This window comes from Melospiza melodia, chromosome 6, assembly GCF_035770615.1.
Source record: "Melospiza melodia melodia isolate bMelMel2 chromosome 6, bMelMel2.pri, whole genome shotgun sequence".
NCBI classification, from domain to species: Eukaryota; Metazoa; Chordata; class Aves; order Passeriformes; family Passerellidae; genus Melospiza; species Melospiza melodia.
The window spans coordinates 60,093,721-60,117,927 of NC_086199.1; the positions used below are offsets into that span (position 1 = coordinate 60,093,721).

At 37.8% G+C, this 24,207-nt stretch overlaps 2 protein-coding genes across 3 annotated transcripts in view; both read right to left on the reverse strand.

Annotated features, from left to right (window-relative positions):
* Window positions 1–528: 528 nt before the first annotated feature.
* USH1C (USH1 protein network component harmonin) overlaps window positions 529–24,207 on the reverse strand; it is a 47,140-nt gene continuing 23,461 nt past the window's right edge. The window contains exons 15-21 of one of the 2 annotated variants that reach the window (XM_063158569.1): window positions 23,962–24,038; window positions 6,012–6,053; window positions 5,647–5,700; window positions 5,399–5,498; window positions 3,964–4,073; window positions 3,208–3,263; window positions 529–1,466 (exon numbers count right to left, since the gene is read on the reverse strand). In XM_063158569.1, coding sequence (XP_063014639.1) covers window positions 1,454–1,466; window positions 3,208–3,263; window positions 3,964–4,073; window positions 5,399–5,498; window positions 5,647–5,700; window positions 6,012–6,053; window positions 23,962–24,038 — 452 coding nt within the window. In that variant the 3' untranslated portion in view covers window positions 529–1,453. Of the gene's footprint in view, window positions 1,467–2,096; window positions 2,324–3,207; window positions 3,264–3,963; window positions 4,074–5,398; window positions 5,499–5,646; window positions 5,701–6,011; window positions 6,054–23,961; window positions 24,039–24,207 lie in introns of those variants that run through there. The other variant, XM_063158568.1, reaches the window with a different exon arrangement.
* On the reverse strand, window positions 13,741–17,811 carry LOC134419416 (harmonin-like). Its single transcript, XM_063158570.1, has 2 exons — window positions 17,468–17,811; window positions 13,741–14,029 (listed from the first exon to the last, which is right to left on the reverse strand). The coding sequence occupies exons 1-2, from the start codon at window positions 17,675–17,677 to the stop codon at window positions 13,883–13,885; spliced, it is 357 nt and encodes a 118-aa protein (XP_063014640.1). The 5' UTR covers window positions 17,678–17,811; the 3' UTR covers window positions 13,741–13,882.

Genomic DNA, 24,207 nt, shown 5'->3' on the forward strand with positions numbered 1-24,207 from the left:
GCGATCTCTTCCAAGTGGGTCTGTAACTGAAGAAAAATTCAGAAGTCTGTGTACTTTAGCAGATTAACTATTACTATGATGTACAAACCCAGGGACAAATAGGAAAATAGACTTCTTCCATTTGGCAAATGCAATTTTATTTCTGGATTAGCTGTACGAGTTCAACATTTGAAATATTCTAACATTTATACCCTGCCACACATATTAATTGGCATACTGGAAGAATACTGTAAATAAAGTCAACATAAGTAAGCATCTGCATGTAAGTACAGAGTTCTCATGAATTTAATTGTTATTTTCATATGATGGAGGAGGGCTCCAAACCTTGGAAAGGCAAGACTTCAGTGGGAAAATGATATGCCAATGAACTGTCTCTCAGTAGAACAGGTGAGAAAAATCTAAACACAACATGGAAAACAGAGCACAAGCTGGCAGGTGCAAGAAAGGAAAAAGACCATGACATTTCTTATGAGGTTTCTCTATAATATATTTACTAAGTCTACAAATATAATAATACTTGAAACCAAGCACTAGCAAAACATCAATTTAATGGTCTTGAGGAATTGACTCAAATCTAAGGCACAGAGTCACCAAGAGCAGAAAGTTACACTTGGTGGCTTCCTGCACAGTTTAGTCACATATATAGGCTCACTGAGAACTAAGTACAAAACAGCAGACTGTGAATCACACCCAAATTTCCCACCCATGACTATATGAGGGAGGAATTTTTGCCAACAATACAAATACTTGGGAGTATGGATGTGATTGCACATAATGATTTTATCTGAGCTACTTGCTAGTTATTTACTCTGCTGCTGCAGAAGATCTTCCATACTGTATGAGCAACACAACCAAAATTATTTTATTATAATGCTTACATTCCTGGTATTCCCAGTTCTTTTACCAGCAGGGTTTTTATGGTGAAAAAATCCTCACAACTGAGACACAAAAATGGATATTAAGAGAGCTACAAGAATATGAGAACAGAAGTTACCTGGGCACTTTCTCATTTTCCTATGAAAATCACTATCTAGGAAGTAAAAATATAATTCTTTTCACACCCAAACTGGCCTGTGAATGTGTATTCACAAGTGTTGCATGTGGGAACAGACATCTGTGTTCTATCTTCATTTGTCATTTTCAAATCTATTTCCAGGAAAACTGAAAGATTTGCAAAATTTGGCCCCTCCAAATTGGAAAAAGAGATTGAGCACTCACAGTCTGAACTATGCTGGTCAGTAGTTCTTTTAAATCATCATGAAAAAAAAGTTTTGCTGTATGTCTATAGAATGATAATAAATTATTCAAGTTATCTGAAGAATCTGATGTCTCTAGTTCAATTTACAGGTCAGTCAATAAAGATACATTTCACATGGTTATTGATTTCCTATTAGTTTACTGAGCAGCAGGTTTCTGCTGAGAAGAGATTCCATTTCAAGATTTGTAGTCTTCCTTAAAAAAATGTCCTGTGGGGGAAAAAAAAAGATAATGAGAAACATGCTGTTAGCGCTCATGCAGCTTTTAATCTTTCTAGTAAGCACAGTTTTTAAACTGGATCTTGAGTAGTTTTGATTTTCATTACAAGTAATAATTGAGAAGACCCACATGCAACAAGAAATCTTACCTTGGCAGTTCTAGAGATCTGTGACTGTACTTACAGTGATTACAGCCACAGAGAAACCATACAGAGTAAACTGAATTTCAGAGACAAGGATAATTTCAAATTGTAAAGCTATGTGACAAAATAACAGAGACAAACTTCACTGAAACCAAACACTCTTGAATACTTGTTTACAGGCACACTGTGAATAATCCAAATGGAAACTTGTTCTTTGGACAGGCCTTCACAAGAAAATAATTTATAGTTGCTTATATACTGATGAACTCACAAAGCCACAGCAGTGGTCCACAGATAAGGAACAAAACCTTAGGTTTATCCTACTTGTTTAGAAAGGGCCTATTTATTTAATAGTCTGGCAGGTGATAAACCAATTCTGCAGAGGATCTCTGAGGGACTTTATGAAGTAGAAACTAAATACTTATATTTTAATAGCACAGGCATGGCAAAAGCCCAAAGAACACTCCAGCTCCAGCATGCCAGGAACAAAAGCAAGGATGGCAAGCAATGCACAGGCAGGCACATGCTGAAAAAATAACACAGCCTCACAATGGCCAGTCATGTTAAGCCAGGTGTGCTATTCACCATGAGGGACACTGCAGTGGCTACAGCTGCAGGAGATACCCTTGTCTGTACACAGGTGCACTGCCTTCAAAAACCTTTCTGTGTGTGCTGGGACTGACTGCTGATGAGGGAATGGTAGGGCTAAATATACAAAATATAAAAACAAAAATAATAGTTATTTCCTCGCCCATTAGTTTATGCACAGGTATTAAACAAAATTTCACATCAATCTACAGTTGGTGTTAGGCAGTAAAACTGATTTACAGCAACTAATACTCCAGTACTCCACATAGAGCAAGAGCCCAGGTTAACAGTGACTACAAAACCTTGCTCTGCCATCTTACTTGGTAGCAAGTATATCTTCAAATCTCCTTCAATCAAACTAGAAGACATGGTATTGCTTTTGAAACTGTCCAAAGTAAAGCAAGCTGTATAGTCCTGATACTTCCAACACACTTGTAGCTGTAGACTCTTCTGTTTCACACCTGTGCTGATTATCTTCAAAACAAGGATCCTGTGAGCATTGCCAAGACACCCAAACCCCTTCATCTCTTCTGAAAATATTATATATGCTTGCTTAGACAAGAACAATAACTGCAATCTAATTTAAAACCACAACAAAACAACAAAACCAAACAATAGAATTAAATCTCTGGTTGTGATGCAGAATGTTTACAGGGATTTGTTTCCCTAAATTATGATCTATGGGAATGTAGTAAATGACTCAGACTGAATTTAAGTGAACTTCTAAATTAAAAACAAACCCCAAATCCCCAAACTTGAAATTTAAAGTATGAGTGTGTAGTCACATACAACCAATTCTGAGAATTACAGTTTTGCAGTCTGGGAACCACTGCTGTAATGCATGACATCTACTTATAACGATCAAATTAGCAACCATGTAATGCAGGAGGTTATATAGTCCATAAGAAGAAGATGATAATTGAAAAATGTGTGACAAAAAAAGCAAACTGGCTATTGTTACTCAGCTTTTAATCCCCAGAGGAAAAAGCTTATGTACTTACATTTCATCATCATATTCTTTTGGAGGTGATGCTGCAATGACTAAGTCTATCCAATCCTGAAAAAGAAAAGCAGAGGTAAACATCTGCCACTAAATACTGCTTTTAGAGGTGGCCAGTGCACCACCATGGAATGTCAGAGAATCTAGGAGGTAATCTATTCCTGGAAAAAACCAGGGAGAAGAAGTAAGGTCTGTAATAAAAACTTCTATTGGAAGACCATTTAAAGATTGAGCTGTTTGATTTGCATCTTGAAATTAAAGAAAAATCTACTGTTGCAACAACATTTTTAAAAAAAGTTATTTTAACAATCATCCTGTATCGGTCCTCTGAGCAATGAGAAGATTTCTTGCTGTGGAAACACTCACAGTAGCTGGAGGGTAATGTTGCTTGTACATCAAGAAAACAAAGACAAGCTATTATCAGAAAATTCCAATCAACTTGCAAGTAATTTTCAATATCAATGAGTGATTTCACATGTAAAGGTACTAGAAACACAAGGAATGTAATGTGTTTAAATAACAATCTTGACATGTGGCTAAACACCATCAAATTTCCCAGTAAATTACACACATGGTTTTCAGAGATGCTACATGCCAGCATCTTCTGCAGATTCTAGCTTACTTTGAGAGTACCTCATGTTCCCATTACTTTTCATGTTTTTAACCTTGTTTGTATTGATGTGACAATGTCGTGATAGAGAAGCAGCTCTGATATGAGCTCTGTAGGTAGAATGAAGTAGCATTCCAGGTTACTTACCCCACCCATGTTCCAAGCTTTTGCTAGAGTTGCCTGTGCTTCTGCCAGCTTGCTGTCAATTAATATCTTGCCATTTACAGCCAGTATTTCATCCCCTTTCACTATGCCTCCTGGGGAAAAGACAAATGTGTCAAATACACATAAGCAAAAAAAAAAAAAAATTCTAGGGGCCTTTTCTGTGCCATAATTGTGCAGTAGTGACTGTAATGAAAAGTATTCTCACTGGATGCAAAGTCTGCACTAAAAACTGTAGGAAGTCTGGCACAGGCAAACACAACAGGAATTTTTAAGCATGCCAAAGCCAAACTAATCTCTTATTGATAATGACCAGTAAGAAACTAGTTCAATATGATTTTCTACAGTTTGCCTGTTTGGGTAATCCAGCTATACAGCTAACAACCTATGACTGCCTGCAGAACGTTACTACTATGCCCCAACCCTGGGGAAATGTTCAAGGCCAGGTTGGATGGGCTTTTGAGCAACCTGGTCTAGGGTGAGGTGTCCCAGCCCATGGCAGGGGCTTGCAATTGGATCATCTGTAAGGTCTCTTCCAACCCAAAAATTCCACGAGTCCATAAAAATGACAAAATTAATTAAATTCCTGAAGGAATAAAATGGCATTTATCAAGGGTTTGCATGATGGTCATTTCTTTGCAAGTCTATGTGTAGTGTTTGCTCCTTAGAACTGATTTTGACTAGCCAATCTGGAATGAAGCACAACTAGAACTAGATTTGAAGAGGATGATAAGAGGACAGCCTTAGTTATGAGAGATCCTAAAAAGAGTGAAGGGCCAAAAAGTGCACTGAGGACATCAAATGACTGAAATGTTTTCACAGCAATGTTTTTACTTGAACTTAGGTGCAGGCTGGGACAAGGACAGCAAAGAGAGTGTAAGGGAATACTGCCCTCTCTGTTGACCTGGTCATCACAAGAGCTCTCGAGAAAAGGATGGCAGATACTTCCCACCAGGTGCAAAGCCCACATGAGGTGGTGAGCATGTTCTTGTGCCTTCAAGAGCTAAGCTTCAGAGGCTCTACTTGGGTTTTAGTTGGGTTTTAACAGCCAGCTACTTAACTAGCAAATTACTATTTATAGTAGCATAAGGAACAAAACTAAGCAGCACAGTGTAGCTATGGTCAGGCAATTGCTTTGCATGTGGAAGTATTACAAATGTCATTAGAATTTTTGAAATAATGGAGAACACATTCCTTGACTAAAGAATACACCAGAGAATCAGGTGTTGGTTTTTACAAATTTTACATAACTATTAATTTTAGCAACACACGTGGGCTGCCCCTAAACTTGAGACAGAACTTGGGTCCTTGGGCAAACTAAGTGAGCCTTTCAGTACCAGGCAATGAAATCAGCCAACCATTCTCAGCCAGTGTAAGGGAACACTTTTCAGCAGCATTCAAACTCCCCATTGTTGCTCACCATGTTTGTCTGCAGCACCGTCCTCGTAGATGGCAGACACAACTATCTTTCCAATTGGAGAATCAATTCCTCCCTCAACTGCAAGGTCCAGTGATCCTTCCTACGAAAAAACCAGTTCTAATTCAGAAAAGTCTGTTTATTTTTGCTATCAAAAGGAGCTTAATCTTTCCTTCTTCCTAGTAAATGATGCTGTACATCAAATGCTTACATGAACTCTTTAAATGTCAATCAACCAACACAGTAATTACCTTTTTTATTCGTAATAGCCGTACGTCTTTTCCTATTATCTGGTCTGGGGTAAACTGTGAAAAGATATAATGATTAATCATTTCCACTTTGGAAAGACAAAACAATTAAGCTAATCTATGTAATTTCTGGGGATAAAGGGAACTTCCCCCTTCTAAAATAGTGTTAGAGGGAGATCAGAACACCACATCACCTTTTTCTCTAAGAATGCTTCTGTTCAACATGACCAGAAAAAACAAATACACAAGACCCAGAAAAGCAACAAGCAAGAATCTTACCTACTCTGAGCCCTCAAAATCAAGGATTTGGCTTTTTTTCCAGAGTATTTAATATTAAACAGTGAGGCACATTAAAATTCTCTCCTTACCATTGAATATGGATCAAAATCTTCCACATACTTCTGGAAGCCCTGAGAATAAAATTATATTTAATTGCAAAACTAGCAACTCACACACTTAACACAGAAATTCCATCTTATTTATTAGTGAGAGAACATGTAATTCTGTAAGCTATGAAAGAAGACAGAAAAGGAAGAAAATCCAGAGAGACAGCAAAGAGTCCATCCTGACAGTCAGAAGACATTTCAAAACCTCATGACAGATCAATAATTTGAGTTGGTCATATAACGGAGCATTTCAGAGGAAGAGTTACCACTTATGAGCTCCATAGTTCCTCTCTACACCTGACAGAACAGAAACAAATCTTGAAAGCACCATGAGCAGATATGCTCTGTCACACTGGAGCAACATTTCCTGGGATTATCAACATGTTGGATGGTAACAGGTGAAAATGACAGGCTCCAATTCACAGTAGTCAGCAACACTACTCCACTCTGTCTGGGTTTTAGGATTCTTTTTCAGCCCCCTTCTCTCCCTCTTGATATTGAGTTTCAGGGAGTTGGCTTCATACCACAGGCAAGTGCAGGACAACAATTTGTTAGACAATTTGCAGGACAACAATATGATTTTTGTTTTCATATAGTTCTGTGGAGAACTTAAAAGTTTTGTCAGGAAATGTCTGAAATGCAGAAGATAATACTGCAGTTAGGCACAGCAAGATTTTTAAACTTTGAGGAGACTCACAAAATGTAGTGCTTAACCCTTGTCAGACCAAGACTGCAGGGAAAAGCAGGAGTTACCTTTTCTGCAAGGATGGGAGTTCCTGCACCAGCAATCAGGAGTCAGTGGTGTTTGAGTGCAGTTTCTTGAGAAGGACTAGTAGCTACTGGGTGAGACTGTATGGCCTGTGCTGGGGATTTATGAAAGCTTTCACTTAACCCTGCATGCTAAAGCAAGGACTTCAGAACTTAAGAAAATCTTTACTGAGGCACCCAGCTCCCACTCTTGTGGGAGCTGCAATGAGCCTGGGACAGGGGAACACAGAACCACACAACATTTGCAAACATGGCAGGCAAGCCAATACCTTACACAGACCAGTGGTTCAGTGCATGACAAAGGTTAATATATTCATTATTGTCTCTTCTCTACTGGATCCATTTGACAGCAAAGACTATTCCACTGCCAGACTCACCTAAGCCTCTTTCCACTTGTAAACCAAACACAAAGCTTAAGATTCCTTTGGTGTATTTAAGGGCTGGCTGTTAAATGGCAAAGTTGCAGCAGAAAATACTAATGCTTCCCGTGCTATACTCTTGATCACCTCCTCTGGCTCCCTAATTTCGATGAGACTATGAACCTTCTGGGCTCTGATCTCACCCATAACAGCACTGCCTTACATTAAGTTTGTTACACTGCATTACATTTGTTAACCAGATAAATGGGAATTTCATCACAGACATCAGCAAGGACAGAATTTCATTCTGGGGGAAAAACTTATGATTTAAACTTATTAATTTATGAAGTGTATTAATATTATGAACCATTTAACTAAAACTGTAAGAGAAGTATTTTACAGTGAAAGCTACCCAAACAATTAATACTTGGAATAAATGAATTAGTACTGCCTTTTGGAATCATGGCTAAAGTAGATAGCTATGGGGAGCAAGTAATTTAGAGAAGACAACGCCAATCTCAGCCAAGTCACTAAGTCATTATGTAATCTAAAGGAAGTCAGTGAACTCTTTGTCCGAGGTAGTCCTCATGAAAAACAGATGTTGCCCTTGAAGGAAGTTTCCCTGGGAAAATAATCTTTAAACAGGAAAAAACACAAAAAACACCACAAAAACAAACACACAAAATAAAATTTAAAAAATTCACTAAAAAAAACAATCTGCAAGCAAAAGTCATAGAAACACAGAATATCCTGAGTGGGAAGGAGCCCACAGGGATCACCAAGTCCAACTCCTGGCCTGCACAGAGTGACACCAGGCACCTGAGGGCACTGTCCAAACACTTCCTGAGCGGTCAGGCTGGTGCCTCTGGGATCCTCTTCCAATGCCCAACCACCCTGTGGGTGAAAAACCATTTCCAAATACTCAACCTAAACTTTTTCCCCTTGGGTTCATGTCACGATGTATCAGAGATATGATCTGGATCCAATAATGTACAAATAAAGCTAAGACAGAAAGAAGACATGCACTGAACTGTAATAAATCTTCCCCGAAATGGACACCACAAATTCAGAGATCAGAGAGTGCACTCCATATCCAAGCAAGGATGAATGAACCAAGGAACACCAAGTGGAAAGCACAGTTCTAAGCCTATTCTCCCACCACTCAGGATGTTTCAGGTGAAATAGTTCGGAGCATTTAAATCCCTTTTTGACTTACAAAAACATTCAGAGGACTGAGCATAAATTGAAAATGCAACAGTAAAATATTTGATTGCACTGAAACAACTCTGTCTGGACTTCAAGGTGAAAGCTGAAGTTGCTATTTAAAGAAAAAACAACCTCCAAAACACAGCCACTTATACTAATGGTACTGCTTCACTGGTTTCTAACAACAATAGTCAAGAGCAATTGAGACCAGAAATAACAACAGCAAACCACAAACAAACAAACCCCAAGCAACAACAACACATAATTGAAAGAGAAACTCATGACCAGAAATAACAAACTTGTCAAAAAAACACCTCTTTTGAGGATACAATTGTTATATATTCAGAACATACTGGCATTTACTGGTAAATAAATAATCTCAAAGCTGGATCTTTCTTGGTCAGTTATCCCTTCTAGATATAGATTGAAACTGATTAAAAAAAGAAAAAATTGTTATTAATCTTAATGTTTTACCGCTCAAAATCTCACACTGTGAGCTCAATATTGTGTCCCAACTTTTCAGATAATGTCAATGCATATAACTTAGCATGCACTACCAAATGAGGTTTGTACAGAAACTGGCACATTTTACAGCAGTGGAGAAATTTAGCCTGAAGTTCACCTCTTCAAGAAGCCATCTATTGAACCACCAGCCAACCAAAGATGGAGAGATGAAAACTTCATCATTATGACAGAGGAAAGCAACAAAAGCAAAAATGCAGCAGGAAAATCCTACACGATACAGGAAGCCTGAATGAACAAGGCTTTCCACCATCAGTTCCTCTAACCTCCTACCAGAATTATGTTATGATGATAGCTCTATTTGTTAATCTGATAAATTATTTTATTACTGAAAGCATTGCAGCTGGACACTAAAAGAAACAAGGAAATCTTAGGAATATCAGTATCAGATCAGTTATCAGTATTCAACTATCTTAAAGGTTGCACTTAACCATAAAGGGAGTTAGACATGGTTCAGCCTTAAGGATTTATTCTCCTTCTTCTGCCTAGCCTAGCTGGAGCCACAGGCACACACTTAAAGCTTAAGAAGACCAGCAGTACTCATGCACTAGGCCTGTCTTGCATCTTCTGTTTTAGAAACTGAGAAGTAGAATTAGAAAGGAAAGTTTTAAATCTATGATCAGTCAAACAAGAAGAACCACACAAAACACGGAAAACGTTATTTTACTTGTTTTTTCTTAGATCTAAATGATGAATTGTAAACCACCATCCTTTTAAACATCTCTTGTGGCTGCAAAAGAAAGAAAATTGCCAAACCAGCTGTTAACTTTTTGCTGTAAATAAGTATTACCTACTCATAAGTTATCTTACTGCTTATTTTGCTCTCCTAGGGACTGAATCACACTTGGACTTGTTAGTGCTTGTTCCCTGTATAATTTCAAATTGAGAGAACACACAGAGTGAAATAGTACTGAATGCAAAGTGGAAAGAATGCTAGGAAAACTACATAAATAATGCACATTTCCATACCACAAGATTTCTTAAAAATATCTTCCATGTCTGTTTTTACAACTCATTTCTACAAAACAGTGCTTGGGTCTCTCATCAATGATATATGAGAAAAGAAAATTGAAAAAAAACCCCCAACCCTAAACATGGACAAAATGGTAGACAATAATTTCAAAAATATTGAGAGGTCATGGTAAAAATATGTTTATGCATTTAAGATTTGGTTTCTTAGGATAAGGTTTGCTTACCAAGGATTTCCTATACTGAGGAGGTGAATTCTATTATTAAATGGATCTTATTTTCTTCTGTTTGGCTTCAAGGTCTGAAATTGCACATTCATTTTGTTTTTCTGTCACTTCCACTATTCTAACAAAATGGAATGCAGTAGTTTGGAATCACTTAAAATACAGAATATCCTCTTAGTCTACAAAAATTTTCAAAAATTACATGGGCTAAGTCCCAATAAAACACTACTGACAGTTCCCCAGCCTCCACTCAAAGCCTTGCAGCAAATCAGGTGACATATCTGAGTTTTCTGAAACAAGAAAAACTCTCTACAGACCGAACTCTGGCACCTACCTTTACAAACTTGATTTGCTTTGAAACCAATTACTACATTACTACAGTTTTACTAATGTTCCTTTCAGTGTCCTACAGTCCTACCATTACTTGGAAAAAATATATTCCAGAGTTAATAAAATGTGATTTATGCTTAATTAATACAAACTCTAAGTTTTTATCTCGAAGGACTTAGGGCAAGTTTGGAAAGATTTCCCACAAACTTCTTTAAAACCTCTTGAAAAAAAAAAAAGAAATCACTTTCAACAAGACTGTTTTGGTATGGCTATAACCAATACTAACTGAAATTTCCAATCCTCCCCTTCTTGCCACATGGTACCTAAGCACCTGTCTTGACTTCAGTCCTGCAGAACCAGGCTTCAAATCCTGCAAACTAGAGGAAAGCTTAAATTTTATTTTTTTCCTTTCAGAAATTCTTCCTCCAGCTGCAAACAAATAAGGGAGGAAAATATTTTGTAGCAGCAATGCAACAGAGCCTTGTAACTCACACAACAGGATGGTTTTGATAAATGGGAGAGCAGAGACTTATATTCCTGGTGGTTTTGCATCTATGACAATCTCACCATTAAATCATAACAATCCCCTCCTGTTCTCTGAGCCAAAATTTAATTAGCTTTGCTGTGGGTGTATTCCAGCTCACTCTAGTACAGCTCACCCTGATTTTCACTCAGAGCAACCCTCAGTGTTCAAGGCCACACTTAAGGCTTAATCATCTCCCATAATTTCCCTATTTATAAGTGAAAACAATTTTATATCCATCAACCGTTAAAAGACTCTGTAATTCTGACCTGAATTTAATTAATAAGATTACTTAAGTCACAACAGAGACTATCGGGCCCAACTACCTTCCAGGTAACAGGAGAACTTTACCCATTCTTACATCCCTATTTTATTCTTAAACACAGACTTTTTCATCTTTACTAGTTAATAGCTTGAATATAGGCCAACGGGATTAGTTTCTTGAATCAAATAAATCCATCAACCTAATTTTCTTGAGCTTGTGACTCAGGAAAGTGAAATTCAGGTAAAAACCAGGCAGAAAAAGTGGTGTGCATTATGTCAAATTAAGACAAAAGCTGGAGTTCCATAAGGTGTGCAAAATCTAGGAAGATGAGAAACCAGAGAGCAAATGGTGTGGTGGTGTTGTTGTCATCTTATCACAGGAGTACCATACTGTTGTCTCCTTATCACAAAAGTTTCATACTTCTTGGTGTTTTCTTGTGGGCAGCACTGACTCTTTCACAAAGCAGCCACTGACCCCAGTTCCCCTCTCACCCAGCCACCCCACTCTTTTATCGCACTCTTCTTCTCACTGCTTACAGCTGTGACCTGTTAAAGTCAGGCCTGTTCCTAATCTTTGCTAATTGGCCCAGCTGCAACTCCTTAGGGGTAAGATTACTTTCTACACTATCTTTATTTTCTTATATTCTATCCCCCTATATGTTGTCTTTGGTGATACTGTCCTCCACCAGGAGAAGTGGAACTGGTCCTGTATGTGAACAATGAACTTCAACACACAGGAACAAACCCACACATAGCAACCAATCAAACCCCACTCCCCTTTTGCATGAAATCTAATTATGATTCTTACACACTTCTGGAGACAGGCAGGCACTGTCTTGTTTGATTTGTCATACAGTGGCCTTTTCTTTTTTTAATAGGAGTAATCTTCCCCTTCAGTATCCATGCTGGTTTATTTCACATGCCACTTAGGACTTCCTTGGAGTGAGGATGAATAAATACCCTTTACTGCAGTAAGTCATCAATGGAAGTAAGAGGTATAAGGTCCACCAAACCAATTTATATACTGATCTTTCTCTCAAAGTCCCACCAGAATATTGCTCCCACGGAAATTCTGATTTTCCAACTAATATAAGGCAGTTTGGGAAGGAAGATGATTGAATCTGAAAGATTTTAGCAGACTTGTGATTTGGAAAATGTGCATGCATGCATAACAAATCATAAGACATTTCCCATGGAGGTGGATCTTGTTGCCAGTTTCTTAAACTAATTGTATATAGTCAGTAAAAAAAAGGGCCTTTTAAAATTTGTACCAAGACTGTTGGATCACACATAAAGGTATTATCCATTTTGCAAACTAGTTCACATATATACACTTTTTCAAAAGCTAGATAATATTAACTGCAGATTATGACTTTGTTCATTCTTCTAAGGGATTTAATATTGCTTAGAGATGTTAAATTACTGAACACAAACAAAATGAGAGCTCATACTGAAGGAAACATCTCCACTGGAGGGATCTGAATTTATTTTTAGCTCATGTGCCTGCCTTCTCTTAAGCAACTTATTAAAACTGCTTCCAATTACCATTCAATTAATTTATAATGTAGAAGCTTCAAGATGACTCTGGCTGTGTGAAAAGTGGTTACTAAGTATCACTTAAATTTCTTCAAAGTGTAACAGGGGAAAATAAGGAAACAAGACTATCTAAATTATTAAAGCGAAAAATGACAAAGAAATCCATTACGTTTTAATGAAACACAGCTAGGAATATTGTGCACATAACTTACTGCCAGAAATAGCTTTCAATTAAATAAATACAACACAATTTGATGGGTTTTCTGTCACTTTCTGTCTTACAAATACATATATACATGTATCCACACATGCATGCAACAAACACAGAACTCTGACACAAATAGCTTAAGTCATGATGACCCTCAAGAATAAACACTACCAACTAGTTCACCAGCTATTTTAGGTGAATTTCAAGGACTGTCAGCTGGGAGTTATCACCTGTCTGAGCAATATTTCTCCTTTTTTTTGCTCAGTAAGCCTTGGCTCATTTTGCTCATCAACTACAGTTCCCAAGGATGCTTCATGGTTGGTCCTAAAATGTTTAGCCTCTGACTTTCCCCTTTGCTTGCATTTGAAATGGAAAAGAAATAAGAAAAAGAAGCTGATAGCAACTGAATTTTGCAGTAACTGCATGACTACGATATTAGAGTCTAATATAATGACACACTTTTTTCCCTCTGGAAATTAAAAGATACATTTAAATTATATATTTTTATATTTATATATAGGATAAATTGTATCATAAGGCATATATCTTTAAGTATGTTCATGACTGTTTACACAGGAAAAAGGCAATTGACTTAATTTTTATTTCATTTCTGATGAATTCAGAATTCATAAAAATAAATCCCAGCATCTGAATAAATGAGAAGTAATATGTACAAATTCTAAGGCTTTACACTGCTCTGGAATTATGCACCTCTGTACAAAAATTGTCACTAAAAGTGGCTTTTCCACCTTGGAAAAAAAATGGAAAACTACTGTTTAGTACTTACCATTAGTGACTGCTTGAAAATATACAGGAATTTTAGTTAGGAATGAGGAAATGAGACAAATCAATCTTTGTTTCATAAGGAAATGAGACAAAGATTAATTCTTTGAGGACATCTCAAAGAACAATATCAAAACCAAACCCCCACAGTACTGAAGCACTCAGAAAAAGGATAATAAAAGGCTTACCAGGGCCTCTGATTTGATTGTTGGCCTGACCACGAAGTTTGGGTCAGGATGCAGCATAACTGGTTTAGAGACTATTGGTACCCCTGGATGACGCTGGGTAGGTGGACTTGGAGCAAGTTGCTATGGAGTTAATTTAAGAAAATTACAGTTTACAACCTAATTTGTGCAAATCCATCATTTCACCAAGACTCCTCAATTCAAATGGTTTATCATAATGAATTTAAGGACACTAATCCAAAACAGAGCTGACAGAATTATTTTAACTAAGGCTCACAAAGTCAACAAACCAAAACACAATTTCTCTTCTATCCAAGTAGTAGCTTTTCACCTAAATTCTGGCTTCACCAGAAAGATTTTTCCATAATCTCAGCGTTGCTTTTGGCATTTTTCCCATAAAGGCAACAAACTGAATGAGAAGTTAGAGGGAAAAAACCCAAAACTGCTAAAGTTGAGTGTAAGAACACAGTGAACCCAAAAAAAGATTTTAACTAATCCATAGCTAAATATATCTTTTAAGATGAAATTCAGCAGGGCTGCAGCAAACAGCTTTCCATAAGGAATTTCAAGCTAAATTGTCTTGATTTAATAGCAAGGGTTTGTTTGGTCAATTCCCTGCCCTTGACTCCACAAAGTAGAAATACCCAGAAACCTCATCGTTCAGCATGTCCTAGTCCAGTCCTACACTTCTCACTCAGCCAAAACTCCCACTGACAGCAAGCATAGTTTTATTCAAGAAAAGAGTTCAAAACTGAGTCCCGTGGGTTCAGTTTCTGACTTAGCCCCAGCAACTCTTGGGACACTTTTCTCAATGTTTCTCATAGGAAATGTGATGTATTGCAGAGATCATTCTTATGGTACAAGCCGTAACCTCTGAAATTATTTATCTGCTTCCAGCAAATGGGTTAAGCCACTTTATGGATTTGGGGTTTTTTTGTTATTTTTTGTGCGTGTGTTCATGTTTTTCCCCTGTGGGCTTGTTTCCCCCATTCTTTTCTTTCTTAAACAACTTTTTAAAAAGTTTGAATCAGATATTTTAAAGTCCCTGTGGCTATCACTCAACTAATGTTGTTCTACACTGCAAAATACATTAAACATTCTGAACTTAGAAGAATCAGAATCAACAGATTCACAGATACCAACTTGTTAAGTTGCACTGGAACTGGATGATTTCTCCTGGAGTTGCATTATTTAGCAACAGATTTTTCTAGAGGGCAGAATGGATGTCTGATCATTCTGATCAGGCAAAGTCAGTGCAAAGAGAGAACAAATGGTGGTTCTGAGATGAAATTTGCATCTTAGCACCCATTGCATTTAAAAGGTAGTTTGAACCTAGCAATTTTTGCCTTGATGGAAGAACAAAGCACATGTGCTGTGACATACAGACATTCACAACATGCAAATATTGACTTCATTTTGCTAAACTCTTGAAATACAAAATCCTTGGACCATTAGAAGTCACTCCAATCACTTGTACTTTCAGCACAGCAACATATCCACACAGATCATTCCCTATGCTGAATTTTAAATAAATTATCCCTGCAGAGTGAAACCTTTGGCAGTTCCTTGTCATCAGCACTACATGGGAAGTTCATGAAACCACAGCCATGATAAACAGCTCGTGACATACCAGCGGGTTGCTTGACACAGGGGACGCTTTGCCAACGTGGGAGGTGTTTCTTACAACCTAAACAGCAACACACTTAGTACTGGGTTCATATAAAGTGTAAAGCTAATAATATTTTTTTTCAGAAACAGATAATTTATACCAGATATTTTAACAGCTAGTTCTCAAGAATGTCTCTGACAGGATTTTATTCCTTTTGTCAGGTTTTGTTCAAGCTGAATTGGAAATCAAATTATCTGAATTAAAACAAAAAATGGAGCAACATAGAGAAGATGTACCAGCTTGAGTAATATTACAGAAATGAATTTATGGGACAACTACAGTTGTCTTATTTTTTGGCTTTAGCAGGCATAAACACAAGATCTTTAATCCACAGCCACACAAATGTACTGCTTTTGCTTATCTGTGGGGTTAAAAACTGACTTTGTAAAAGGCAGCAAGAATAAATTGTCAAGCTTTGGATTTTTCTTCCATTTCTGAAACGACATCAGATATATTGAATTATCTATTTATAAACAAAGCAGCTTTGGCTCAATTAATTTTACTAAGAGCCTAGTTATTTCCTCATATACAGTAATTATATTCAGTGAAAACTGACATCAATTTCAAAGACTACGTTATTTGTTTATACCCATCATATTTTTCTTAATTATTAATTTATTTTCTCTAACACAGCTAGCAGTGACAAACCACCAGAAACAGATATTAGATTACATTGATTTGGGGTCAGATAAGTATGGCAGTTCCTATATTACTCCTTCTGTCTGAACAGTCTCTGTTCTCTTTAAAAGAGTGTATTTCTTGTCTCAACACAAGTTTCTGTCGTTTCATGACATTTTTATTTTGCAAATAACTTGGGAAATCTGCTATCCAGAAGAACATACAATATTTCCATTTCAGTAGATCTAGCACATTCTTGGCACTTCAAATGTATGAACCAAATAGATCAAATGCTATCAGAGGTCCACAGAAGTTTGCAAGAGATTCATGGGTCAAATCAGGGCAATTATTCACAGAAAGAATCTACCAGTTTCTACCAAAAAGGGATAAATGTGCATATCTTTCCCCACCCAAGGAGAATCATGCAAATACAAAGACTATTTAGTAAACATGCAAAACCCCCAAAACCCCACAGTGCAGTCAGTCAACCCATGCAGAAAACTGTATAGGAAAGAAGTGACCATATGGGATCCTCTTCTGCTGCTTGAAACAAGTAAGCAGCTTTTGCCAAAAGAACAACTACATGATTCTCACTACAGTGCTTAGCAAAGGGAATTATGATGAATCAGCTGCCATTTCTTTCCTAAAGTGAGATTTGGCACACAATTTCTTTTATTTGATCCTCTTTTGAGCTCAGATTGCAATAAGGAGAAAGTCAATGTTTTCTCAAAGTGTAGAAAGTCAAACCAGGTTACCAGCTCTTGCTTTTTTGTTTCACACAGTTTTGACCTTTTAAAAGTTTGGCCTTCTGACTTTAGGCCAATTTTCTTTGTCCACTCTTCTCACCTAACAAAGCAATTTGATGACACATTTAAAGAACTTCTACAAGTCATTTCCACTACAGGGATACTTTTCTCAAATTTAACAATGAATTACATCTGCTGTGTGCAATAGCTTTTTAAAGTTTTTAATCACTGAAGTCTAAACAATCTTTTTTTTTTTTAAACTGATACATTCTGCTTAGTACATCTGCAGGGTTACAAGGTATGCAAGCAGGAGAGCAAACTCCTCCTGATTTACATTTAAAAAATATTAAAATGAATCTACCTCTAGACTGCATTCACTAGTGATCAAAATGAAGAAACCACCCAATTCTCTCCTTTGACATTGCAAGGGGCAGAAGGGTATGTCGAGTGGACAAAGAGGGTGATGGATCAGGGAGGCACTCAGGGGAATGATAAAGGCGCATGCATCCAAACAGATCCCGAGGTCACCTGGGAAGCTGGTGTTACCAACAGGGCCGGGCCTCGTGGGGCATTTGAGGCAGGAGGTGGATGAGCTGGCAGTGCTGGGGTTACAGTGGGGGGCGGCGGTGGTGGCGGAGGCGGTGGCGGCGCACGCTGTTTGGGTTTGTCAACTTCGTCTAAGTTGATGTCATCGAGGTCCGTGGTGTGCAGCTGCAGGCCCCCGGCAAAGCGCCGCATCGAGGTGGCCGGGGGAGAGGGACGGCCGCTCGCCAGCTACAGGTGACACAACAGAAACCTGCCTCAAAACTTCCAAAGAACGGGCAGCCCTAGGACACCGCTCAGGCCAACTGCTCCTCCACAGGAAAGCTTTGCTTCTCCCACACAGAATATACACCAACGTTTTCTCTGGAAGCCTCTCCAAAAGCACTCCTTGGGATTCCAGTTTAAAAAGAAAAAATACCAGGAGAGGTGTGACAGCATCTGTTGGGGTAAGGGGAGTTGACAAAAGAAACCCCACAAAACCCCAACGGCACGAAGTTTTCAGAAGGCAAAAATCACAGGACAAAGCAAGAAAACACAACTTTTGCCTCTCTGGCTCTTATGAGGAGAAAGCAAGAACTGCTCCTCATGAAGGTGATTATTTGAAGGAAAATAATCAAAGACAGGCCTTGAGATTCTATGTTGTTAAAAAAGGGAAAGGGGTTAAAGTTGTGTAAACATAACCACACATTAGTATAAGAAAGGAAACTAAGCTTAAGCAGCTATCAAAACAAAAATTTAGTGTGGTAATAAATTCAGAACCTCAAGGGGCTTGGTATCTTGTAATTTATGTTAATCCACAAGAGGCTTGAGATTTTATAATTTATGTTAATCCACACCAGATCTACTGGGGTACTAAAGAACTTCAGAATGCAATGAGCAGCTCATCCAAAAAAATAAGGATGTGTGTGAGGAAGGCATCTAAATATGCTGTTACAGTTGCTAACATTTCTTTTATCAGTGATGCAACTGGAGTATTTGAGAAAATTCACTCATTGTGCTATTTTGTAGACTCAGCTGAGGAAACCTTACATAGATAAGCTGTCTGACAGACACATTCATCTTACTCTAATATGGCAACACGTCCCTCAGTGGGTGACACTTTTCACATTCTTCTTATCTAACATGCTCACCTTCTTGTGCTGAAAAATTGCTAGGCAGAGGTTGAGATCTTGAACGCTATTGCTCCCAAGAAACAGTTTCAACCTGTAGCACCAGAATATCTTTCAGCTGCATTTACCCCTAAAGAGCACTCAGGTTTTGTGTTTTATGTGTTTTAACTGCTTGGGCAGATTTGCAGAAAAATCATAGTAGAGCAGTCATATATAACATAATGGAAAAATTGATGGAAAAAACACAACAGAGTGCTGGTCTTAAATCCAGGTTGAGCTCTGAAAACACAACGCTGTTTGTAATTGGTTATGTTCCTTCTTAATTTACAAAGGAGGACAAAGTTCTAGCAAAACACAGGCTGCCAAGTTGGGATAGTGAGAGAAAACCTCTGCATAATCATTCCACTAAAGACCTGTACTGAAAAACCACATGGATCTGAGCCTAGGGCCATGAGGAACAAAAGATCAGCTGCTTTTTTCAGAGCTGCTCCACACTGACCTGAAGGAACATCATGCGAGAGCGTTCCCCAAGGCCCCTTTTGTGGTTGCAGTTTCTCGGGGATCCCATGAGAGCTCAGTAGATTGCAGTGTTCCTCTTGGAAGTGGCTTTCCTTGGAAGGCAGCCAGAGCAACAGGATGGTGGGAAAGCCTCACCCCATGTCGAGCACCATCAGGGTCTAAGGAACAACCACTTTCTGCAGTTCCCCTGCTTAAAGGGGACTATTTAAAGTACAAGCCCAAACCCTATTCCTTGTGAGTTTTCTATCTTTCTGTAATTTTCTTATCCTTTTCCTTTATTTCATACAATACAAGGAAGCTTCCAAGAGCTCTTTATCAATGATGTTTTTATATTCACATAATACTAATGAACATAGATGGATCTAGCTTGTTGGACCTAGCTTCTGTTAGATGGGCAGCATGTCCCACCTAGCCCAAATAGTTAACGAGACAATAAAACTGCCAATTTAGTGGTGATAATAGAGTTAAAGAGGACAAAATACAATCAGTTCATTAAAATGATGTTTAAATTTTCATAAAATATAGGAAAAGAAATGCTATAAATTGTAAGTATCAATTACAGAATTCCCCCCCCCCCCCAGTAGAAAGGGCTGAGGGGGAAAGACAAAGATTTTTTTCACAGGTAAAACCTGCTGTTTTTAGGAGACAACTTTCAGTTATTTAGAGATCATGCAATATGTGGAAATACTAGAATTTTACCTCAGGAGACTCATTCTCCACAGAGGAGATCTGTTCTAACCGTGTTTGACAAAGTCTTTCCACCCAGTGCTGAACCTTTTCTGATTCTTCCAGGTCTTCTCGCTCTGTCTCAGATACCTTGACCATAACATTGGTGCATTAGAAAAGGTTACAGGTATGGTCATAAGACAACTATGTTTCAAAAGTATGAAATTTCACCTAAAAGAGTTTAAAAAAATAATAATACTTCTAAGAAGGATTTCCTATTTTTCTGTTTTTCAGTAAATTCATCACTACACATGGACACAACTGCAGAAGTATCCTCATTTGGATAAAAGCTGACTAGAAATAAGCAAATACAGCAACAGAACTTTGCAGTAAGACAGTTTTTAAAATTTCATTATCTTTGAAATAAGTAAACAAGTGTCCTGCCAAAATAATTCCATTAAAAATCCATTTAATTTTCTTTCAATATAGCTTAGCACTTGATAGGTGACAACATACCTCTTGCACAAGACGATTTATTTTCAATTGTTTTTCTCTTTCCAGCATTCCTTCCTTCTCTTTGGCAAGTTTTTGCTCATACTCCATTTCCTTTTTGTTCTTCTTCTGTTCACAAAAGCTATCACTTTTTGACTTCTTTCGTTCTTTCCCTTTCTGGGAAGGTTTTGTAAGAAAAACTTTTACATCAGCTAAAACCACCAGAAACTTCAATCTTGGTACATGAGTGTCTGCCTTCAAAACTTAATTACAGTCTACCCAAGTATGGGGATGGTTCTTTAAAAGAAAATCCAAAGTTCCTTTACCCAGCAATTTGCAAGAAATTCAAAATTTTTGGAGGGCTTGTGCCCCAAAACATAAGCTGGATGAGATCAGAGAATTCAACTTTTTTGTTCCTCTGCAAAGTTACAACTTTAGGGCACACAGGCCCACTACAAAACTTGGAATATTCAAAGAGTTTTGGTTGTGTCTTAAATTGCCAACTCTCTGTTTTGGCATTTACATATAAATACATGAATGACTGCTTTCAGGTGACAGATGCTCATGTATAGGTAGATGTGCATAGTCCATGCATACAACAGCTTCATGCACATGCCCTAAAATCAGCATTGCATCCCCTAATAAAACTGAAATAAGGAATTGTAAAGGAAAGGTTTAGATCAGTGCAGAAACTGAGTTGCTTCCAAGAAGGAACACTGCATCACAAAGACCATGTAGCTCCTACAAGCACTGGGTAAAATCTACTCAGATGAGTTAAATAATACAGCACAAAGTGACTCTAAAATTCTAGATGTAGGACACAAAGAAAGGGAAAAGCTACATAGTCTTTTGGAAGCCTCTGTTCCTGTTGTCTTCACACTGCTCCTTATTTCTTCTTTTGTGATGTCATACTTCTGCTGTATTGTACAGGTAGGACTTAGTTCATTTTGGAAATGCCATGTTCTAGTTCTATTTATGAAAACTAAAACAGAGGAGCAGGTGGCCACTTGTAGACAATTACTGCCACAGCCAGAAAGGCTGTGCTTAGGTTTGATTTTGTTCTTCTCATCATCATCAGCTATTGACTTTTCTTGCTTTGAATTCCTAAAACCACCACAAACTGCTTCACATTAAATAGCATTATTTGTCTTCCTTTCACCCTTTGCACGTTAATATTGATAACAAAGCCTTAGAGAACAGACATTTTCCCTGGCAGCTACAGAAGCCAAATCCCCCAGTCAAGCCATTAACTGGAACTTTGTACTGCTGAGTTCAGTGGGATGTGGTCTATTGCTTCACGGTTATGTGGTGGTGGTGTTTTATGGAGGGGAACAGGGGAAAAGAAACCCCAAAAACATTGGAAATAAAGCTTAACTAAAAATAACCCAGCTTTTCACACTAATGTTTTAACATAAACCTAGTTCTGTGGTCTATTTTGTTCAGGGTTAATTAGTTTTTACCTTAAAAACAACTGCCAACATCATCCTCTTAAAAATTCAAAGATACATTGAGCAGACAGTGCCAAATGCAACATCAGGCAGGTCAACTTGCTAGGTATCAACATTTGAAGAACTACTGAATTCAAAGGCCCACTAAGCAGTACACAAGCCAAAGTCTTCTAGAACATGAACATATATCTGAGTGTCTTAGCTGCACTCACAGCGTTGCAACAGGATGATTCATCCTTTCCTACAATTTTCCCCATGGATTCAGTTTACTTCCTATTATAGACATTTTTAGTACAGAGTAAAATATTGTTTTTAAAACAAACAAAAAAATCATTAGCAATAGGGAGTAGGATAGAAATTCACCACTGCCAAAAGCAAAATGAAAATTAAATGTTTTCAAGCTTCCGGGGCACACAGTGTGGTGAAGTTCAACAGGAATTATGTTAAGATCATTAGTATATAAAGAGGTGGTTAGGCATTCTCCTAAACTATAGTTTTCAGCAGCAACCTCAAATATTACCCTCTTTGTGTGAAGAGTTTCCACAGTATGTGTTCATAATTTTCAGATAAAAATCCCAACTGCTCTGGTTTTCACACAGGTTACAGATCCATGATGATTTACAGTCACTAGAGTACAAAAAGCTATTTGAATGCACCATCTTCTCCTGATCTCTTTTAAGGGGAACAGGTATATCCTGGGCACACAGAAGGTCAAATTAAAAGTCCTAAACAGTGACACAAATACTTCATCCATCAGAAACAATCCTGACCTCCTCTGAAACCTTGAGTTCTTGCCAGATACACACACAAAATCTTCATGGCAATTTTACCACACTTAATTGGCAAAAAAACACCACTAAAGCACACAGCACAACAGCAATCCCCCTAAAATAGGGCTAATATACATTTCAAGAAATAAAGTAAAAGGAAGCAACAGCAAGTACGAAATATTACTTGAAACTCTGATAAATTGAAATTGCAATACTTCAGCAGTATTCCATACAGAAATATTCTATCAGCTTAAAGATTGTTCACTTTATTTTGCTCAAATCTGCATGCCTAAAAGCCTTTTGCCTTCAGCACTCCTCCCAAAGGGAGATTTGCAAAGGTATAAGTGGATAATTTTTGTCTCTACTGTTTTTACATACACATGATTGAGGACTTTTGGAGAACATGAAGACATGCATTGCCCACCTGTAATAAACACCTGCAAAGTATTGTTATACAATTCCCTCTGCACATGGCAGAACCCAGAGCCTGAAGGACTCAAAAGGACAAAGTCCTAGACACATGCATCCCAAAGGCATCTTCATTCGTGCACACATTAAAAGAAGGAGCATTTGACTACAAAGAATGCTTACTAATAGCAGAGAAGAAGAAAAAAGGAATTCCAATCCAAACACACACAGCAAACAAATTCACATTTCAAACTTTGTACCTTACGGATTGTGGGAAATTTCCCTTCATACCGATAAAACCATCCAAAAGCTACAAAAGGTAAAGGAAAAGTTGGTTTTTGATGAAAAGCCAAGGACAGGCTCATAATCAGACCAATCAATGCTCATATGTGTAACTGATTAAAATTTATTTGAAGGTGCAACACCAGTGGTTTGATATTACATGACAAGCTCTTAGCTGAATTCCTGATAAATTGTTCTAGAACATTTAGTCATAGGCTTCCCTTATTTTAATGATACACATTTTATGCCAAACAAAGAAAATGCAACAAGTAATCTTCATACAGAACCACACAGGCCTTGTGCATTGCTAGGATTTTTATGGTCACACTCCTACTTTGCAGTAGTTTCAGCAAGCCTTATCAAAGTTAACCAGGTATTCAAACTCATTCAATCTTGTGGCAGAACATGGCTTTTGAGGAGAGACATGAAAAGCTCCATTTCCCCAGGACAAAATATTTCAAGCCAAGTGCATAAATATTTTAAAATATATTGCTAAGTAAAAACGTACAAAAGAATATGTTACCATAACTTTATATAAGAAACACTGCTAATTCAGAGCACTCAGTGTAATCCATGTTTCTGTAGGGTTGTAAGATCTCATATCAAGGTATCTTTAGACACAATGACAGCAGCAGTGTCAAAATCTTTCATCATTTACTAAAGGACCACACATATTGCCCTAGGAAAACCAAATGGTCAGCTGAATGTCAAGACTGACTGTCAGGAGGAGGTGAGACACAGGAAGAATCTGAATCAGGATAGGAAGTCAGGGCTGAGCGGCAAACCTGTTTGTCCTGCTTCATGCTCACTTCATCCACGTCATCTGTTTCAAGTTGGTCATGTGCAACTCCCTTTAAATCTTCTAGAGAAACAAAGGAGGAAAGGGGTGAGGGGACAGAAGTGACAGTAGCTGGGGGTTCCCATGAAATGAAAAAGAGATCAGTAATGTATGACTACAAGTTTCTGTGAAACAAAAATCTTAGTAAGTGACGGGATGTTTTTCTACAGAACTGTTTAAAAAAACAAAAAAG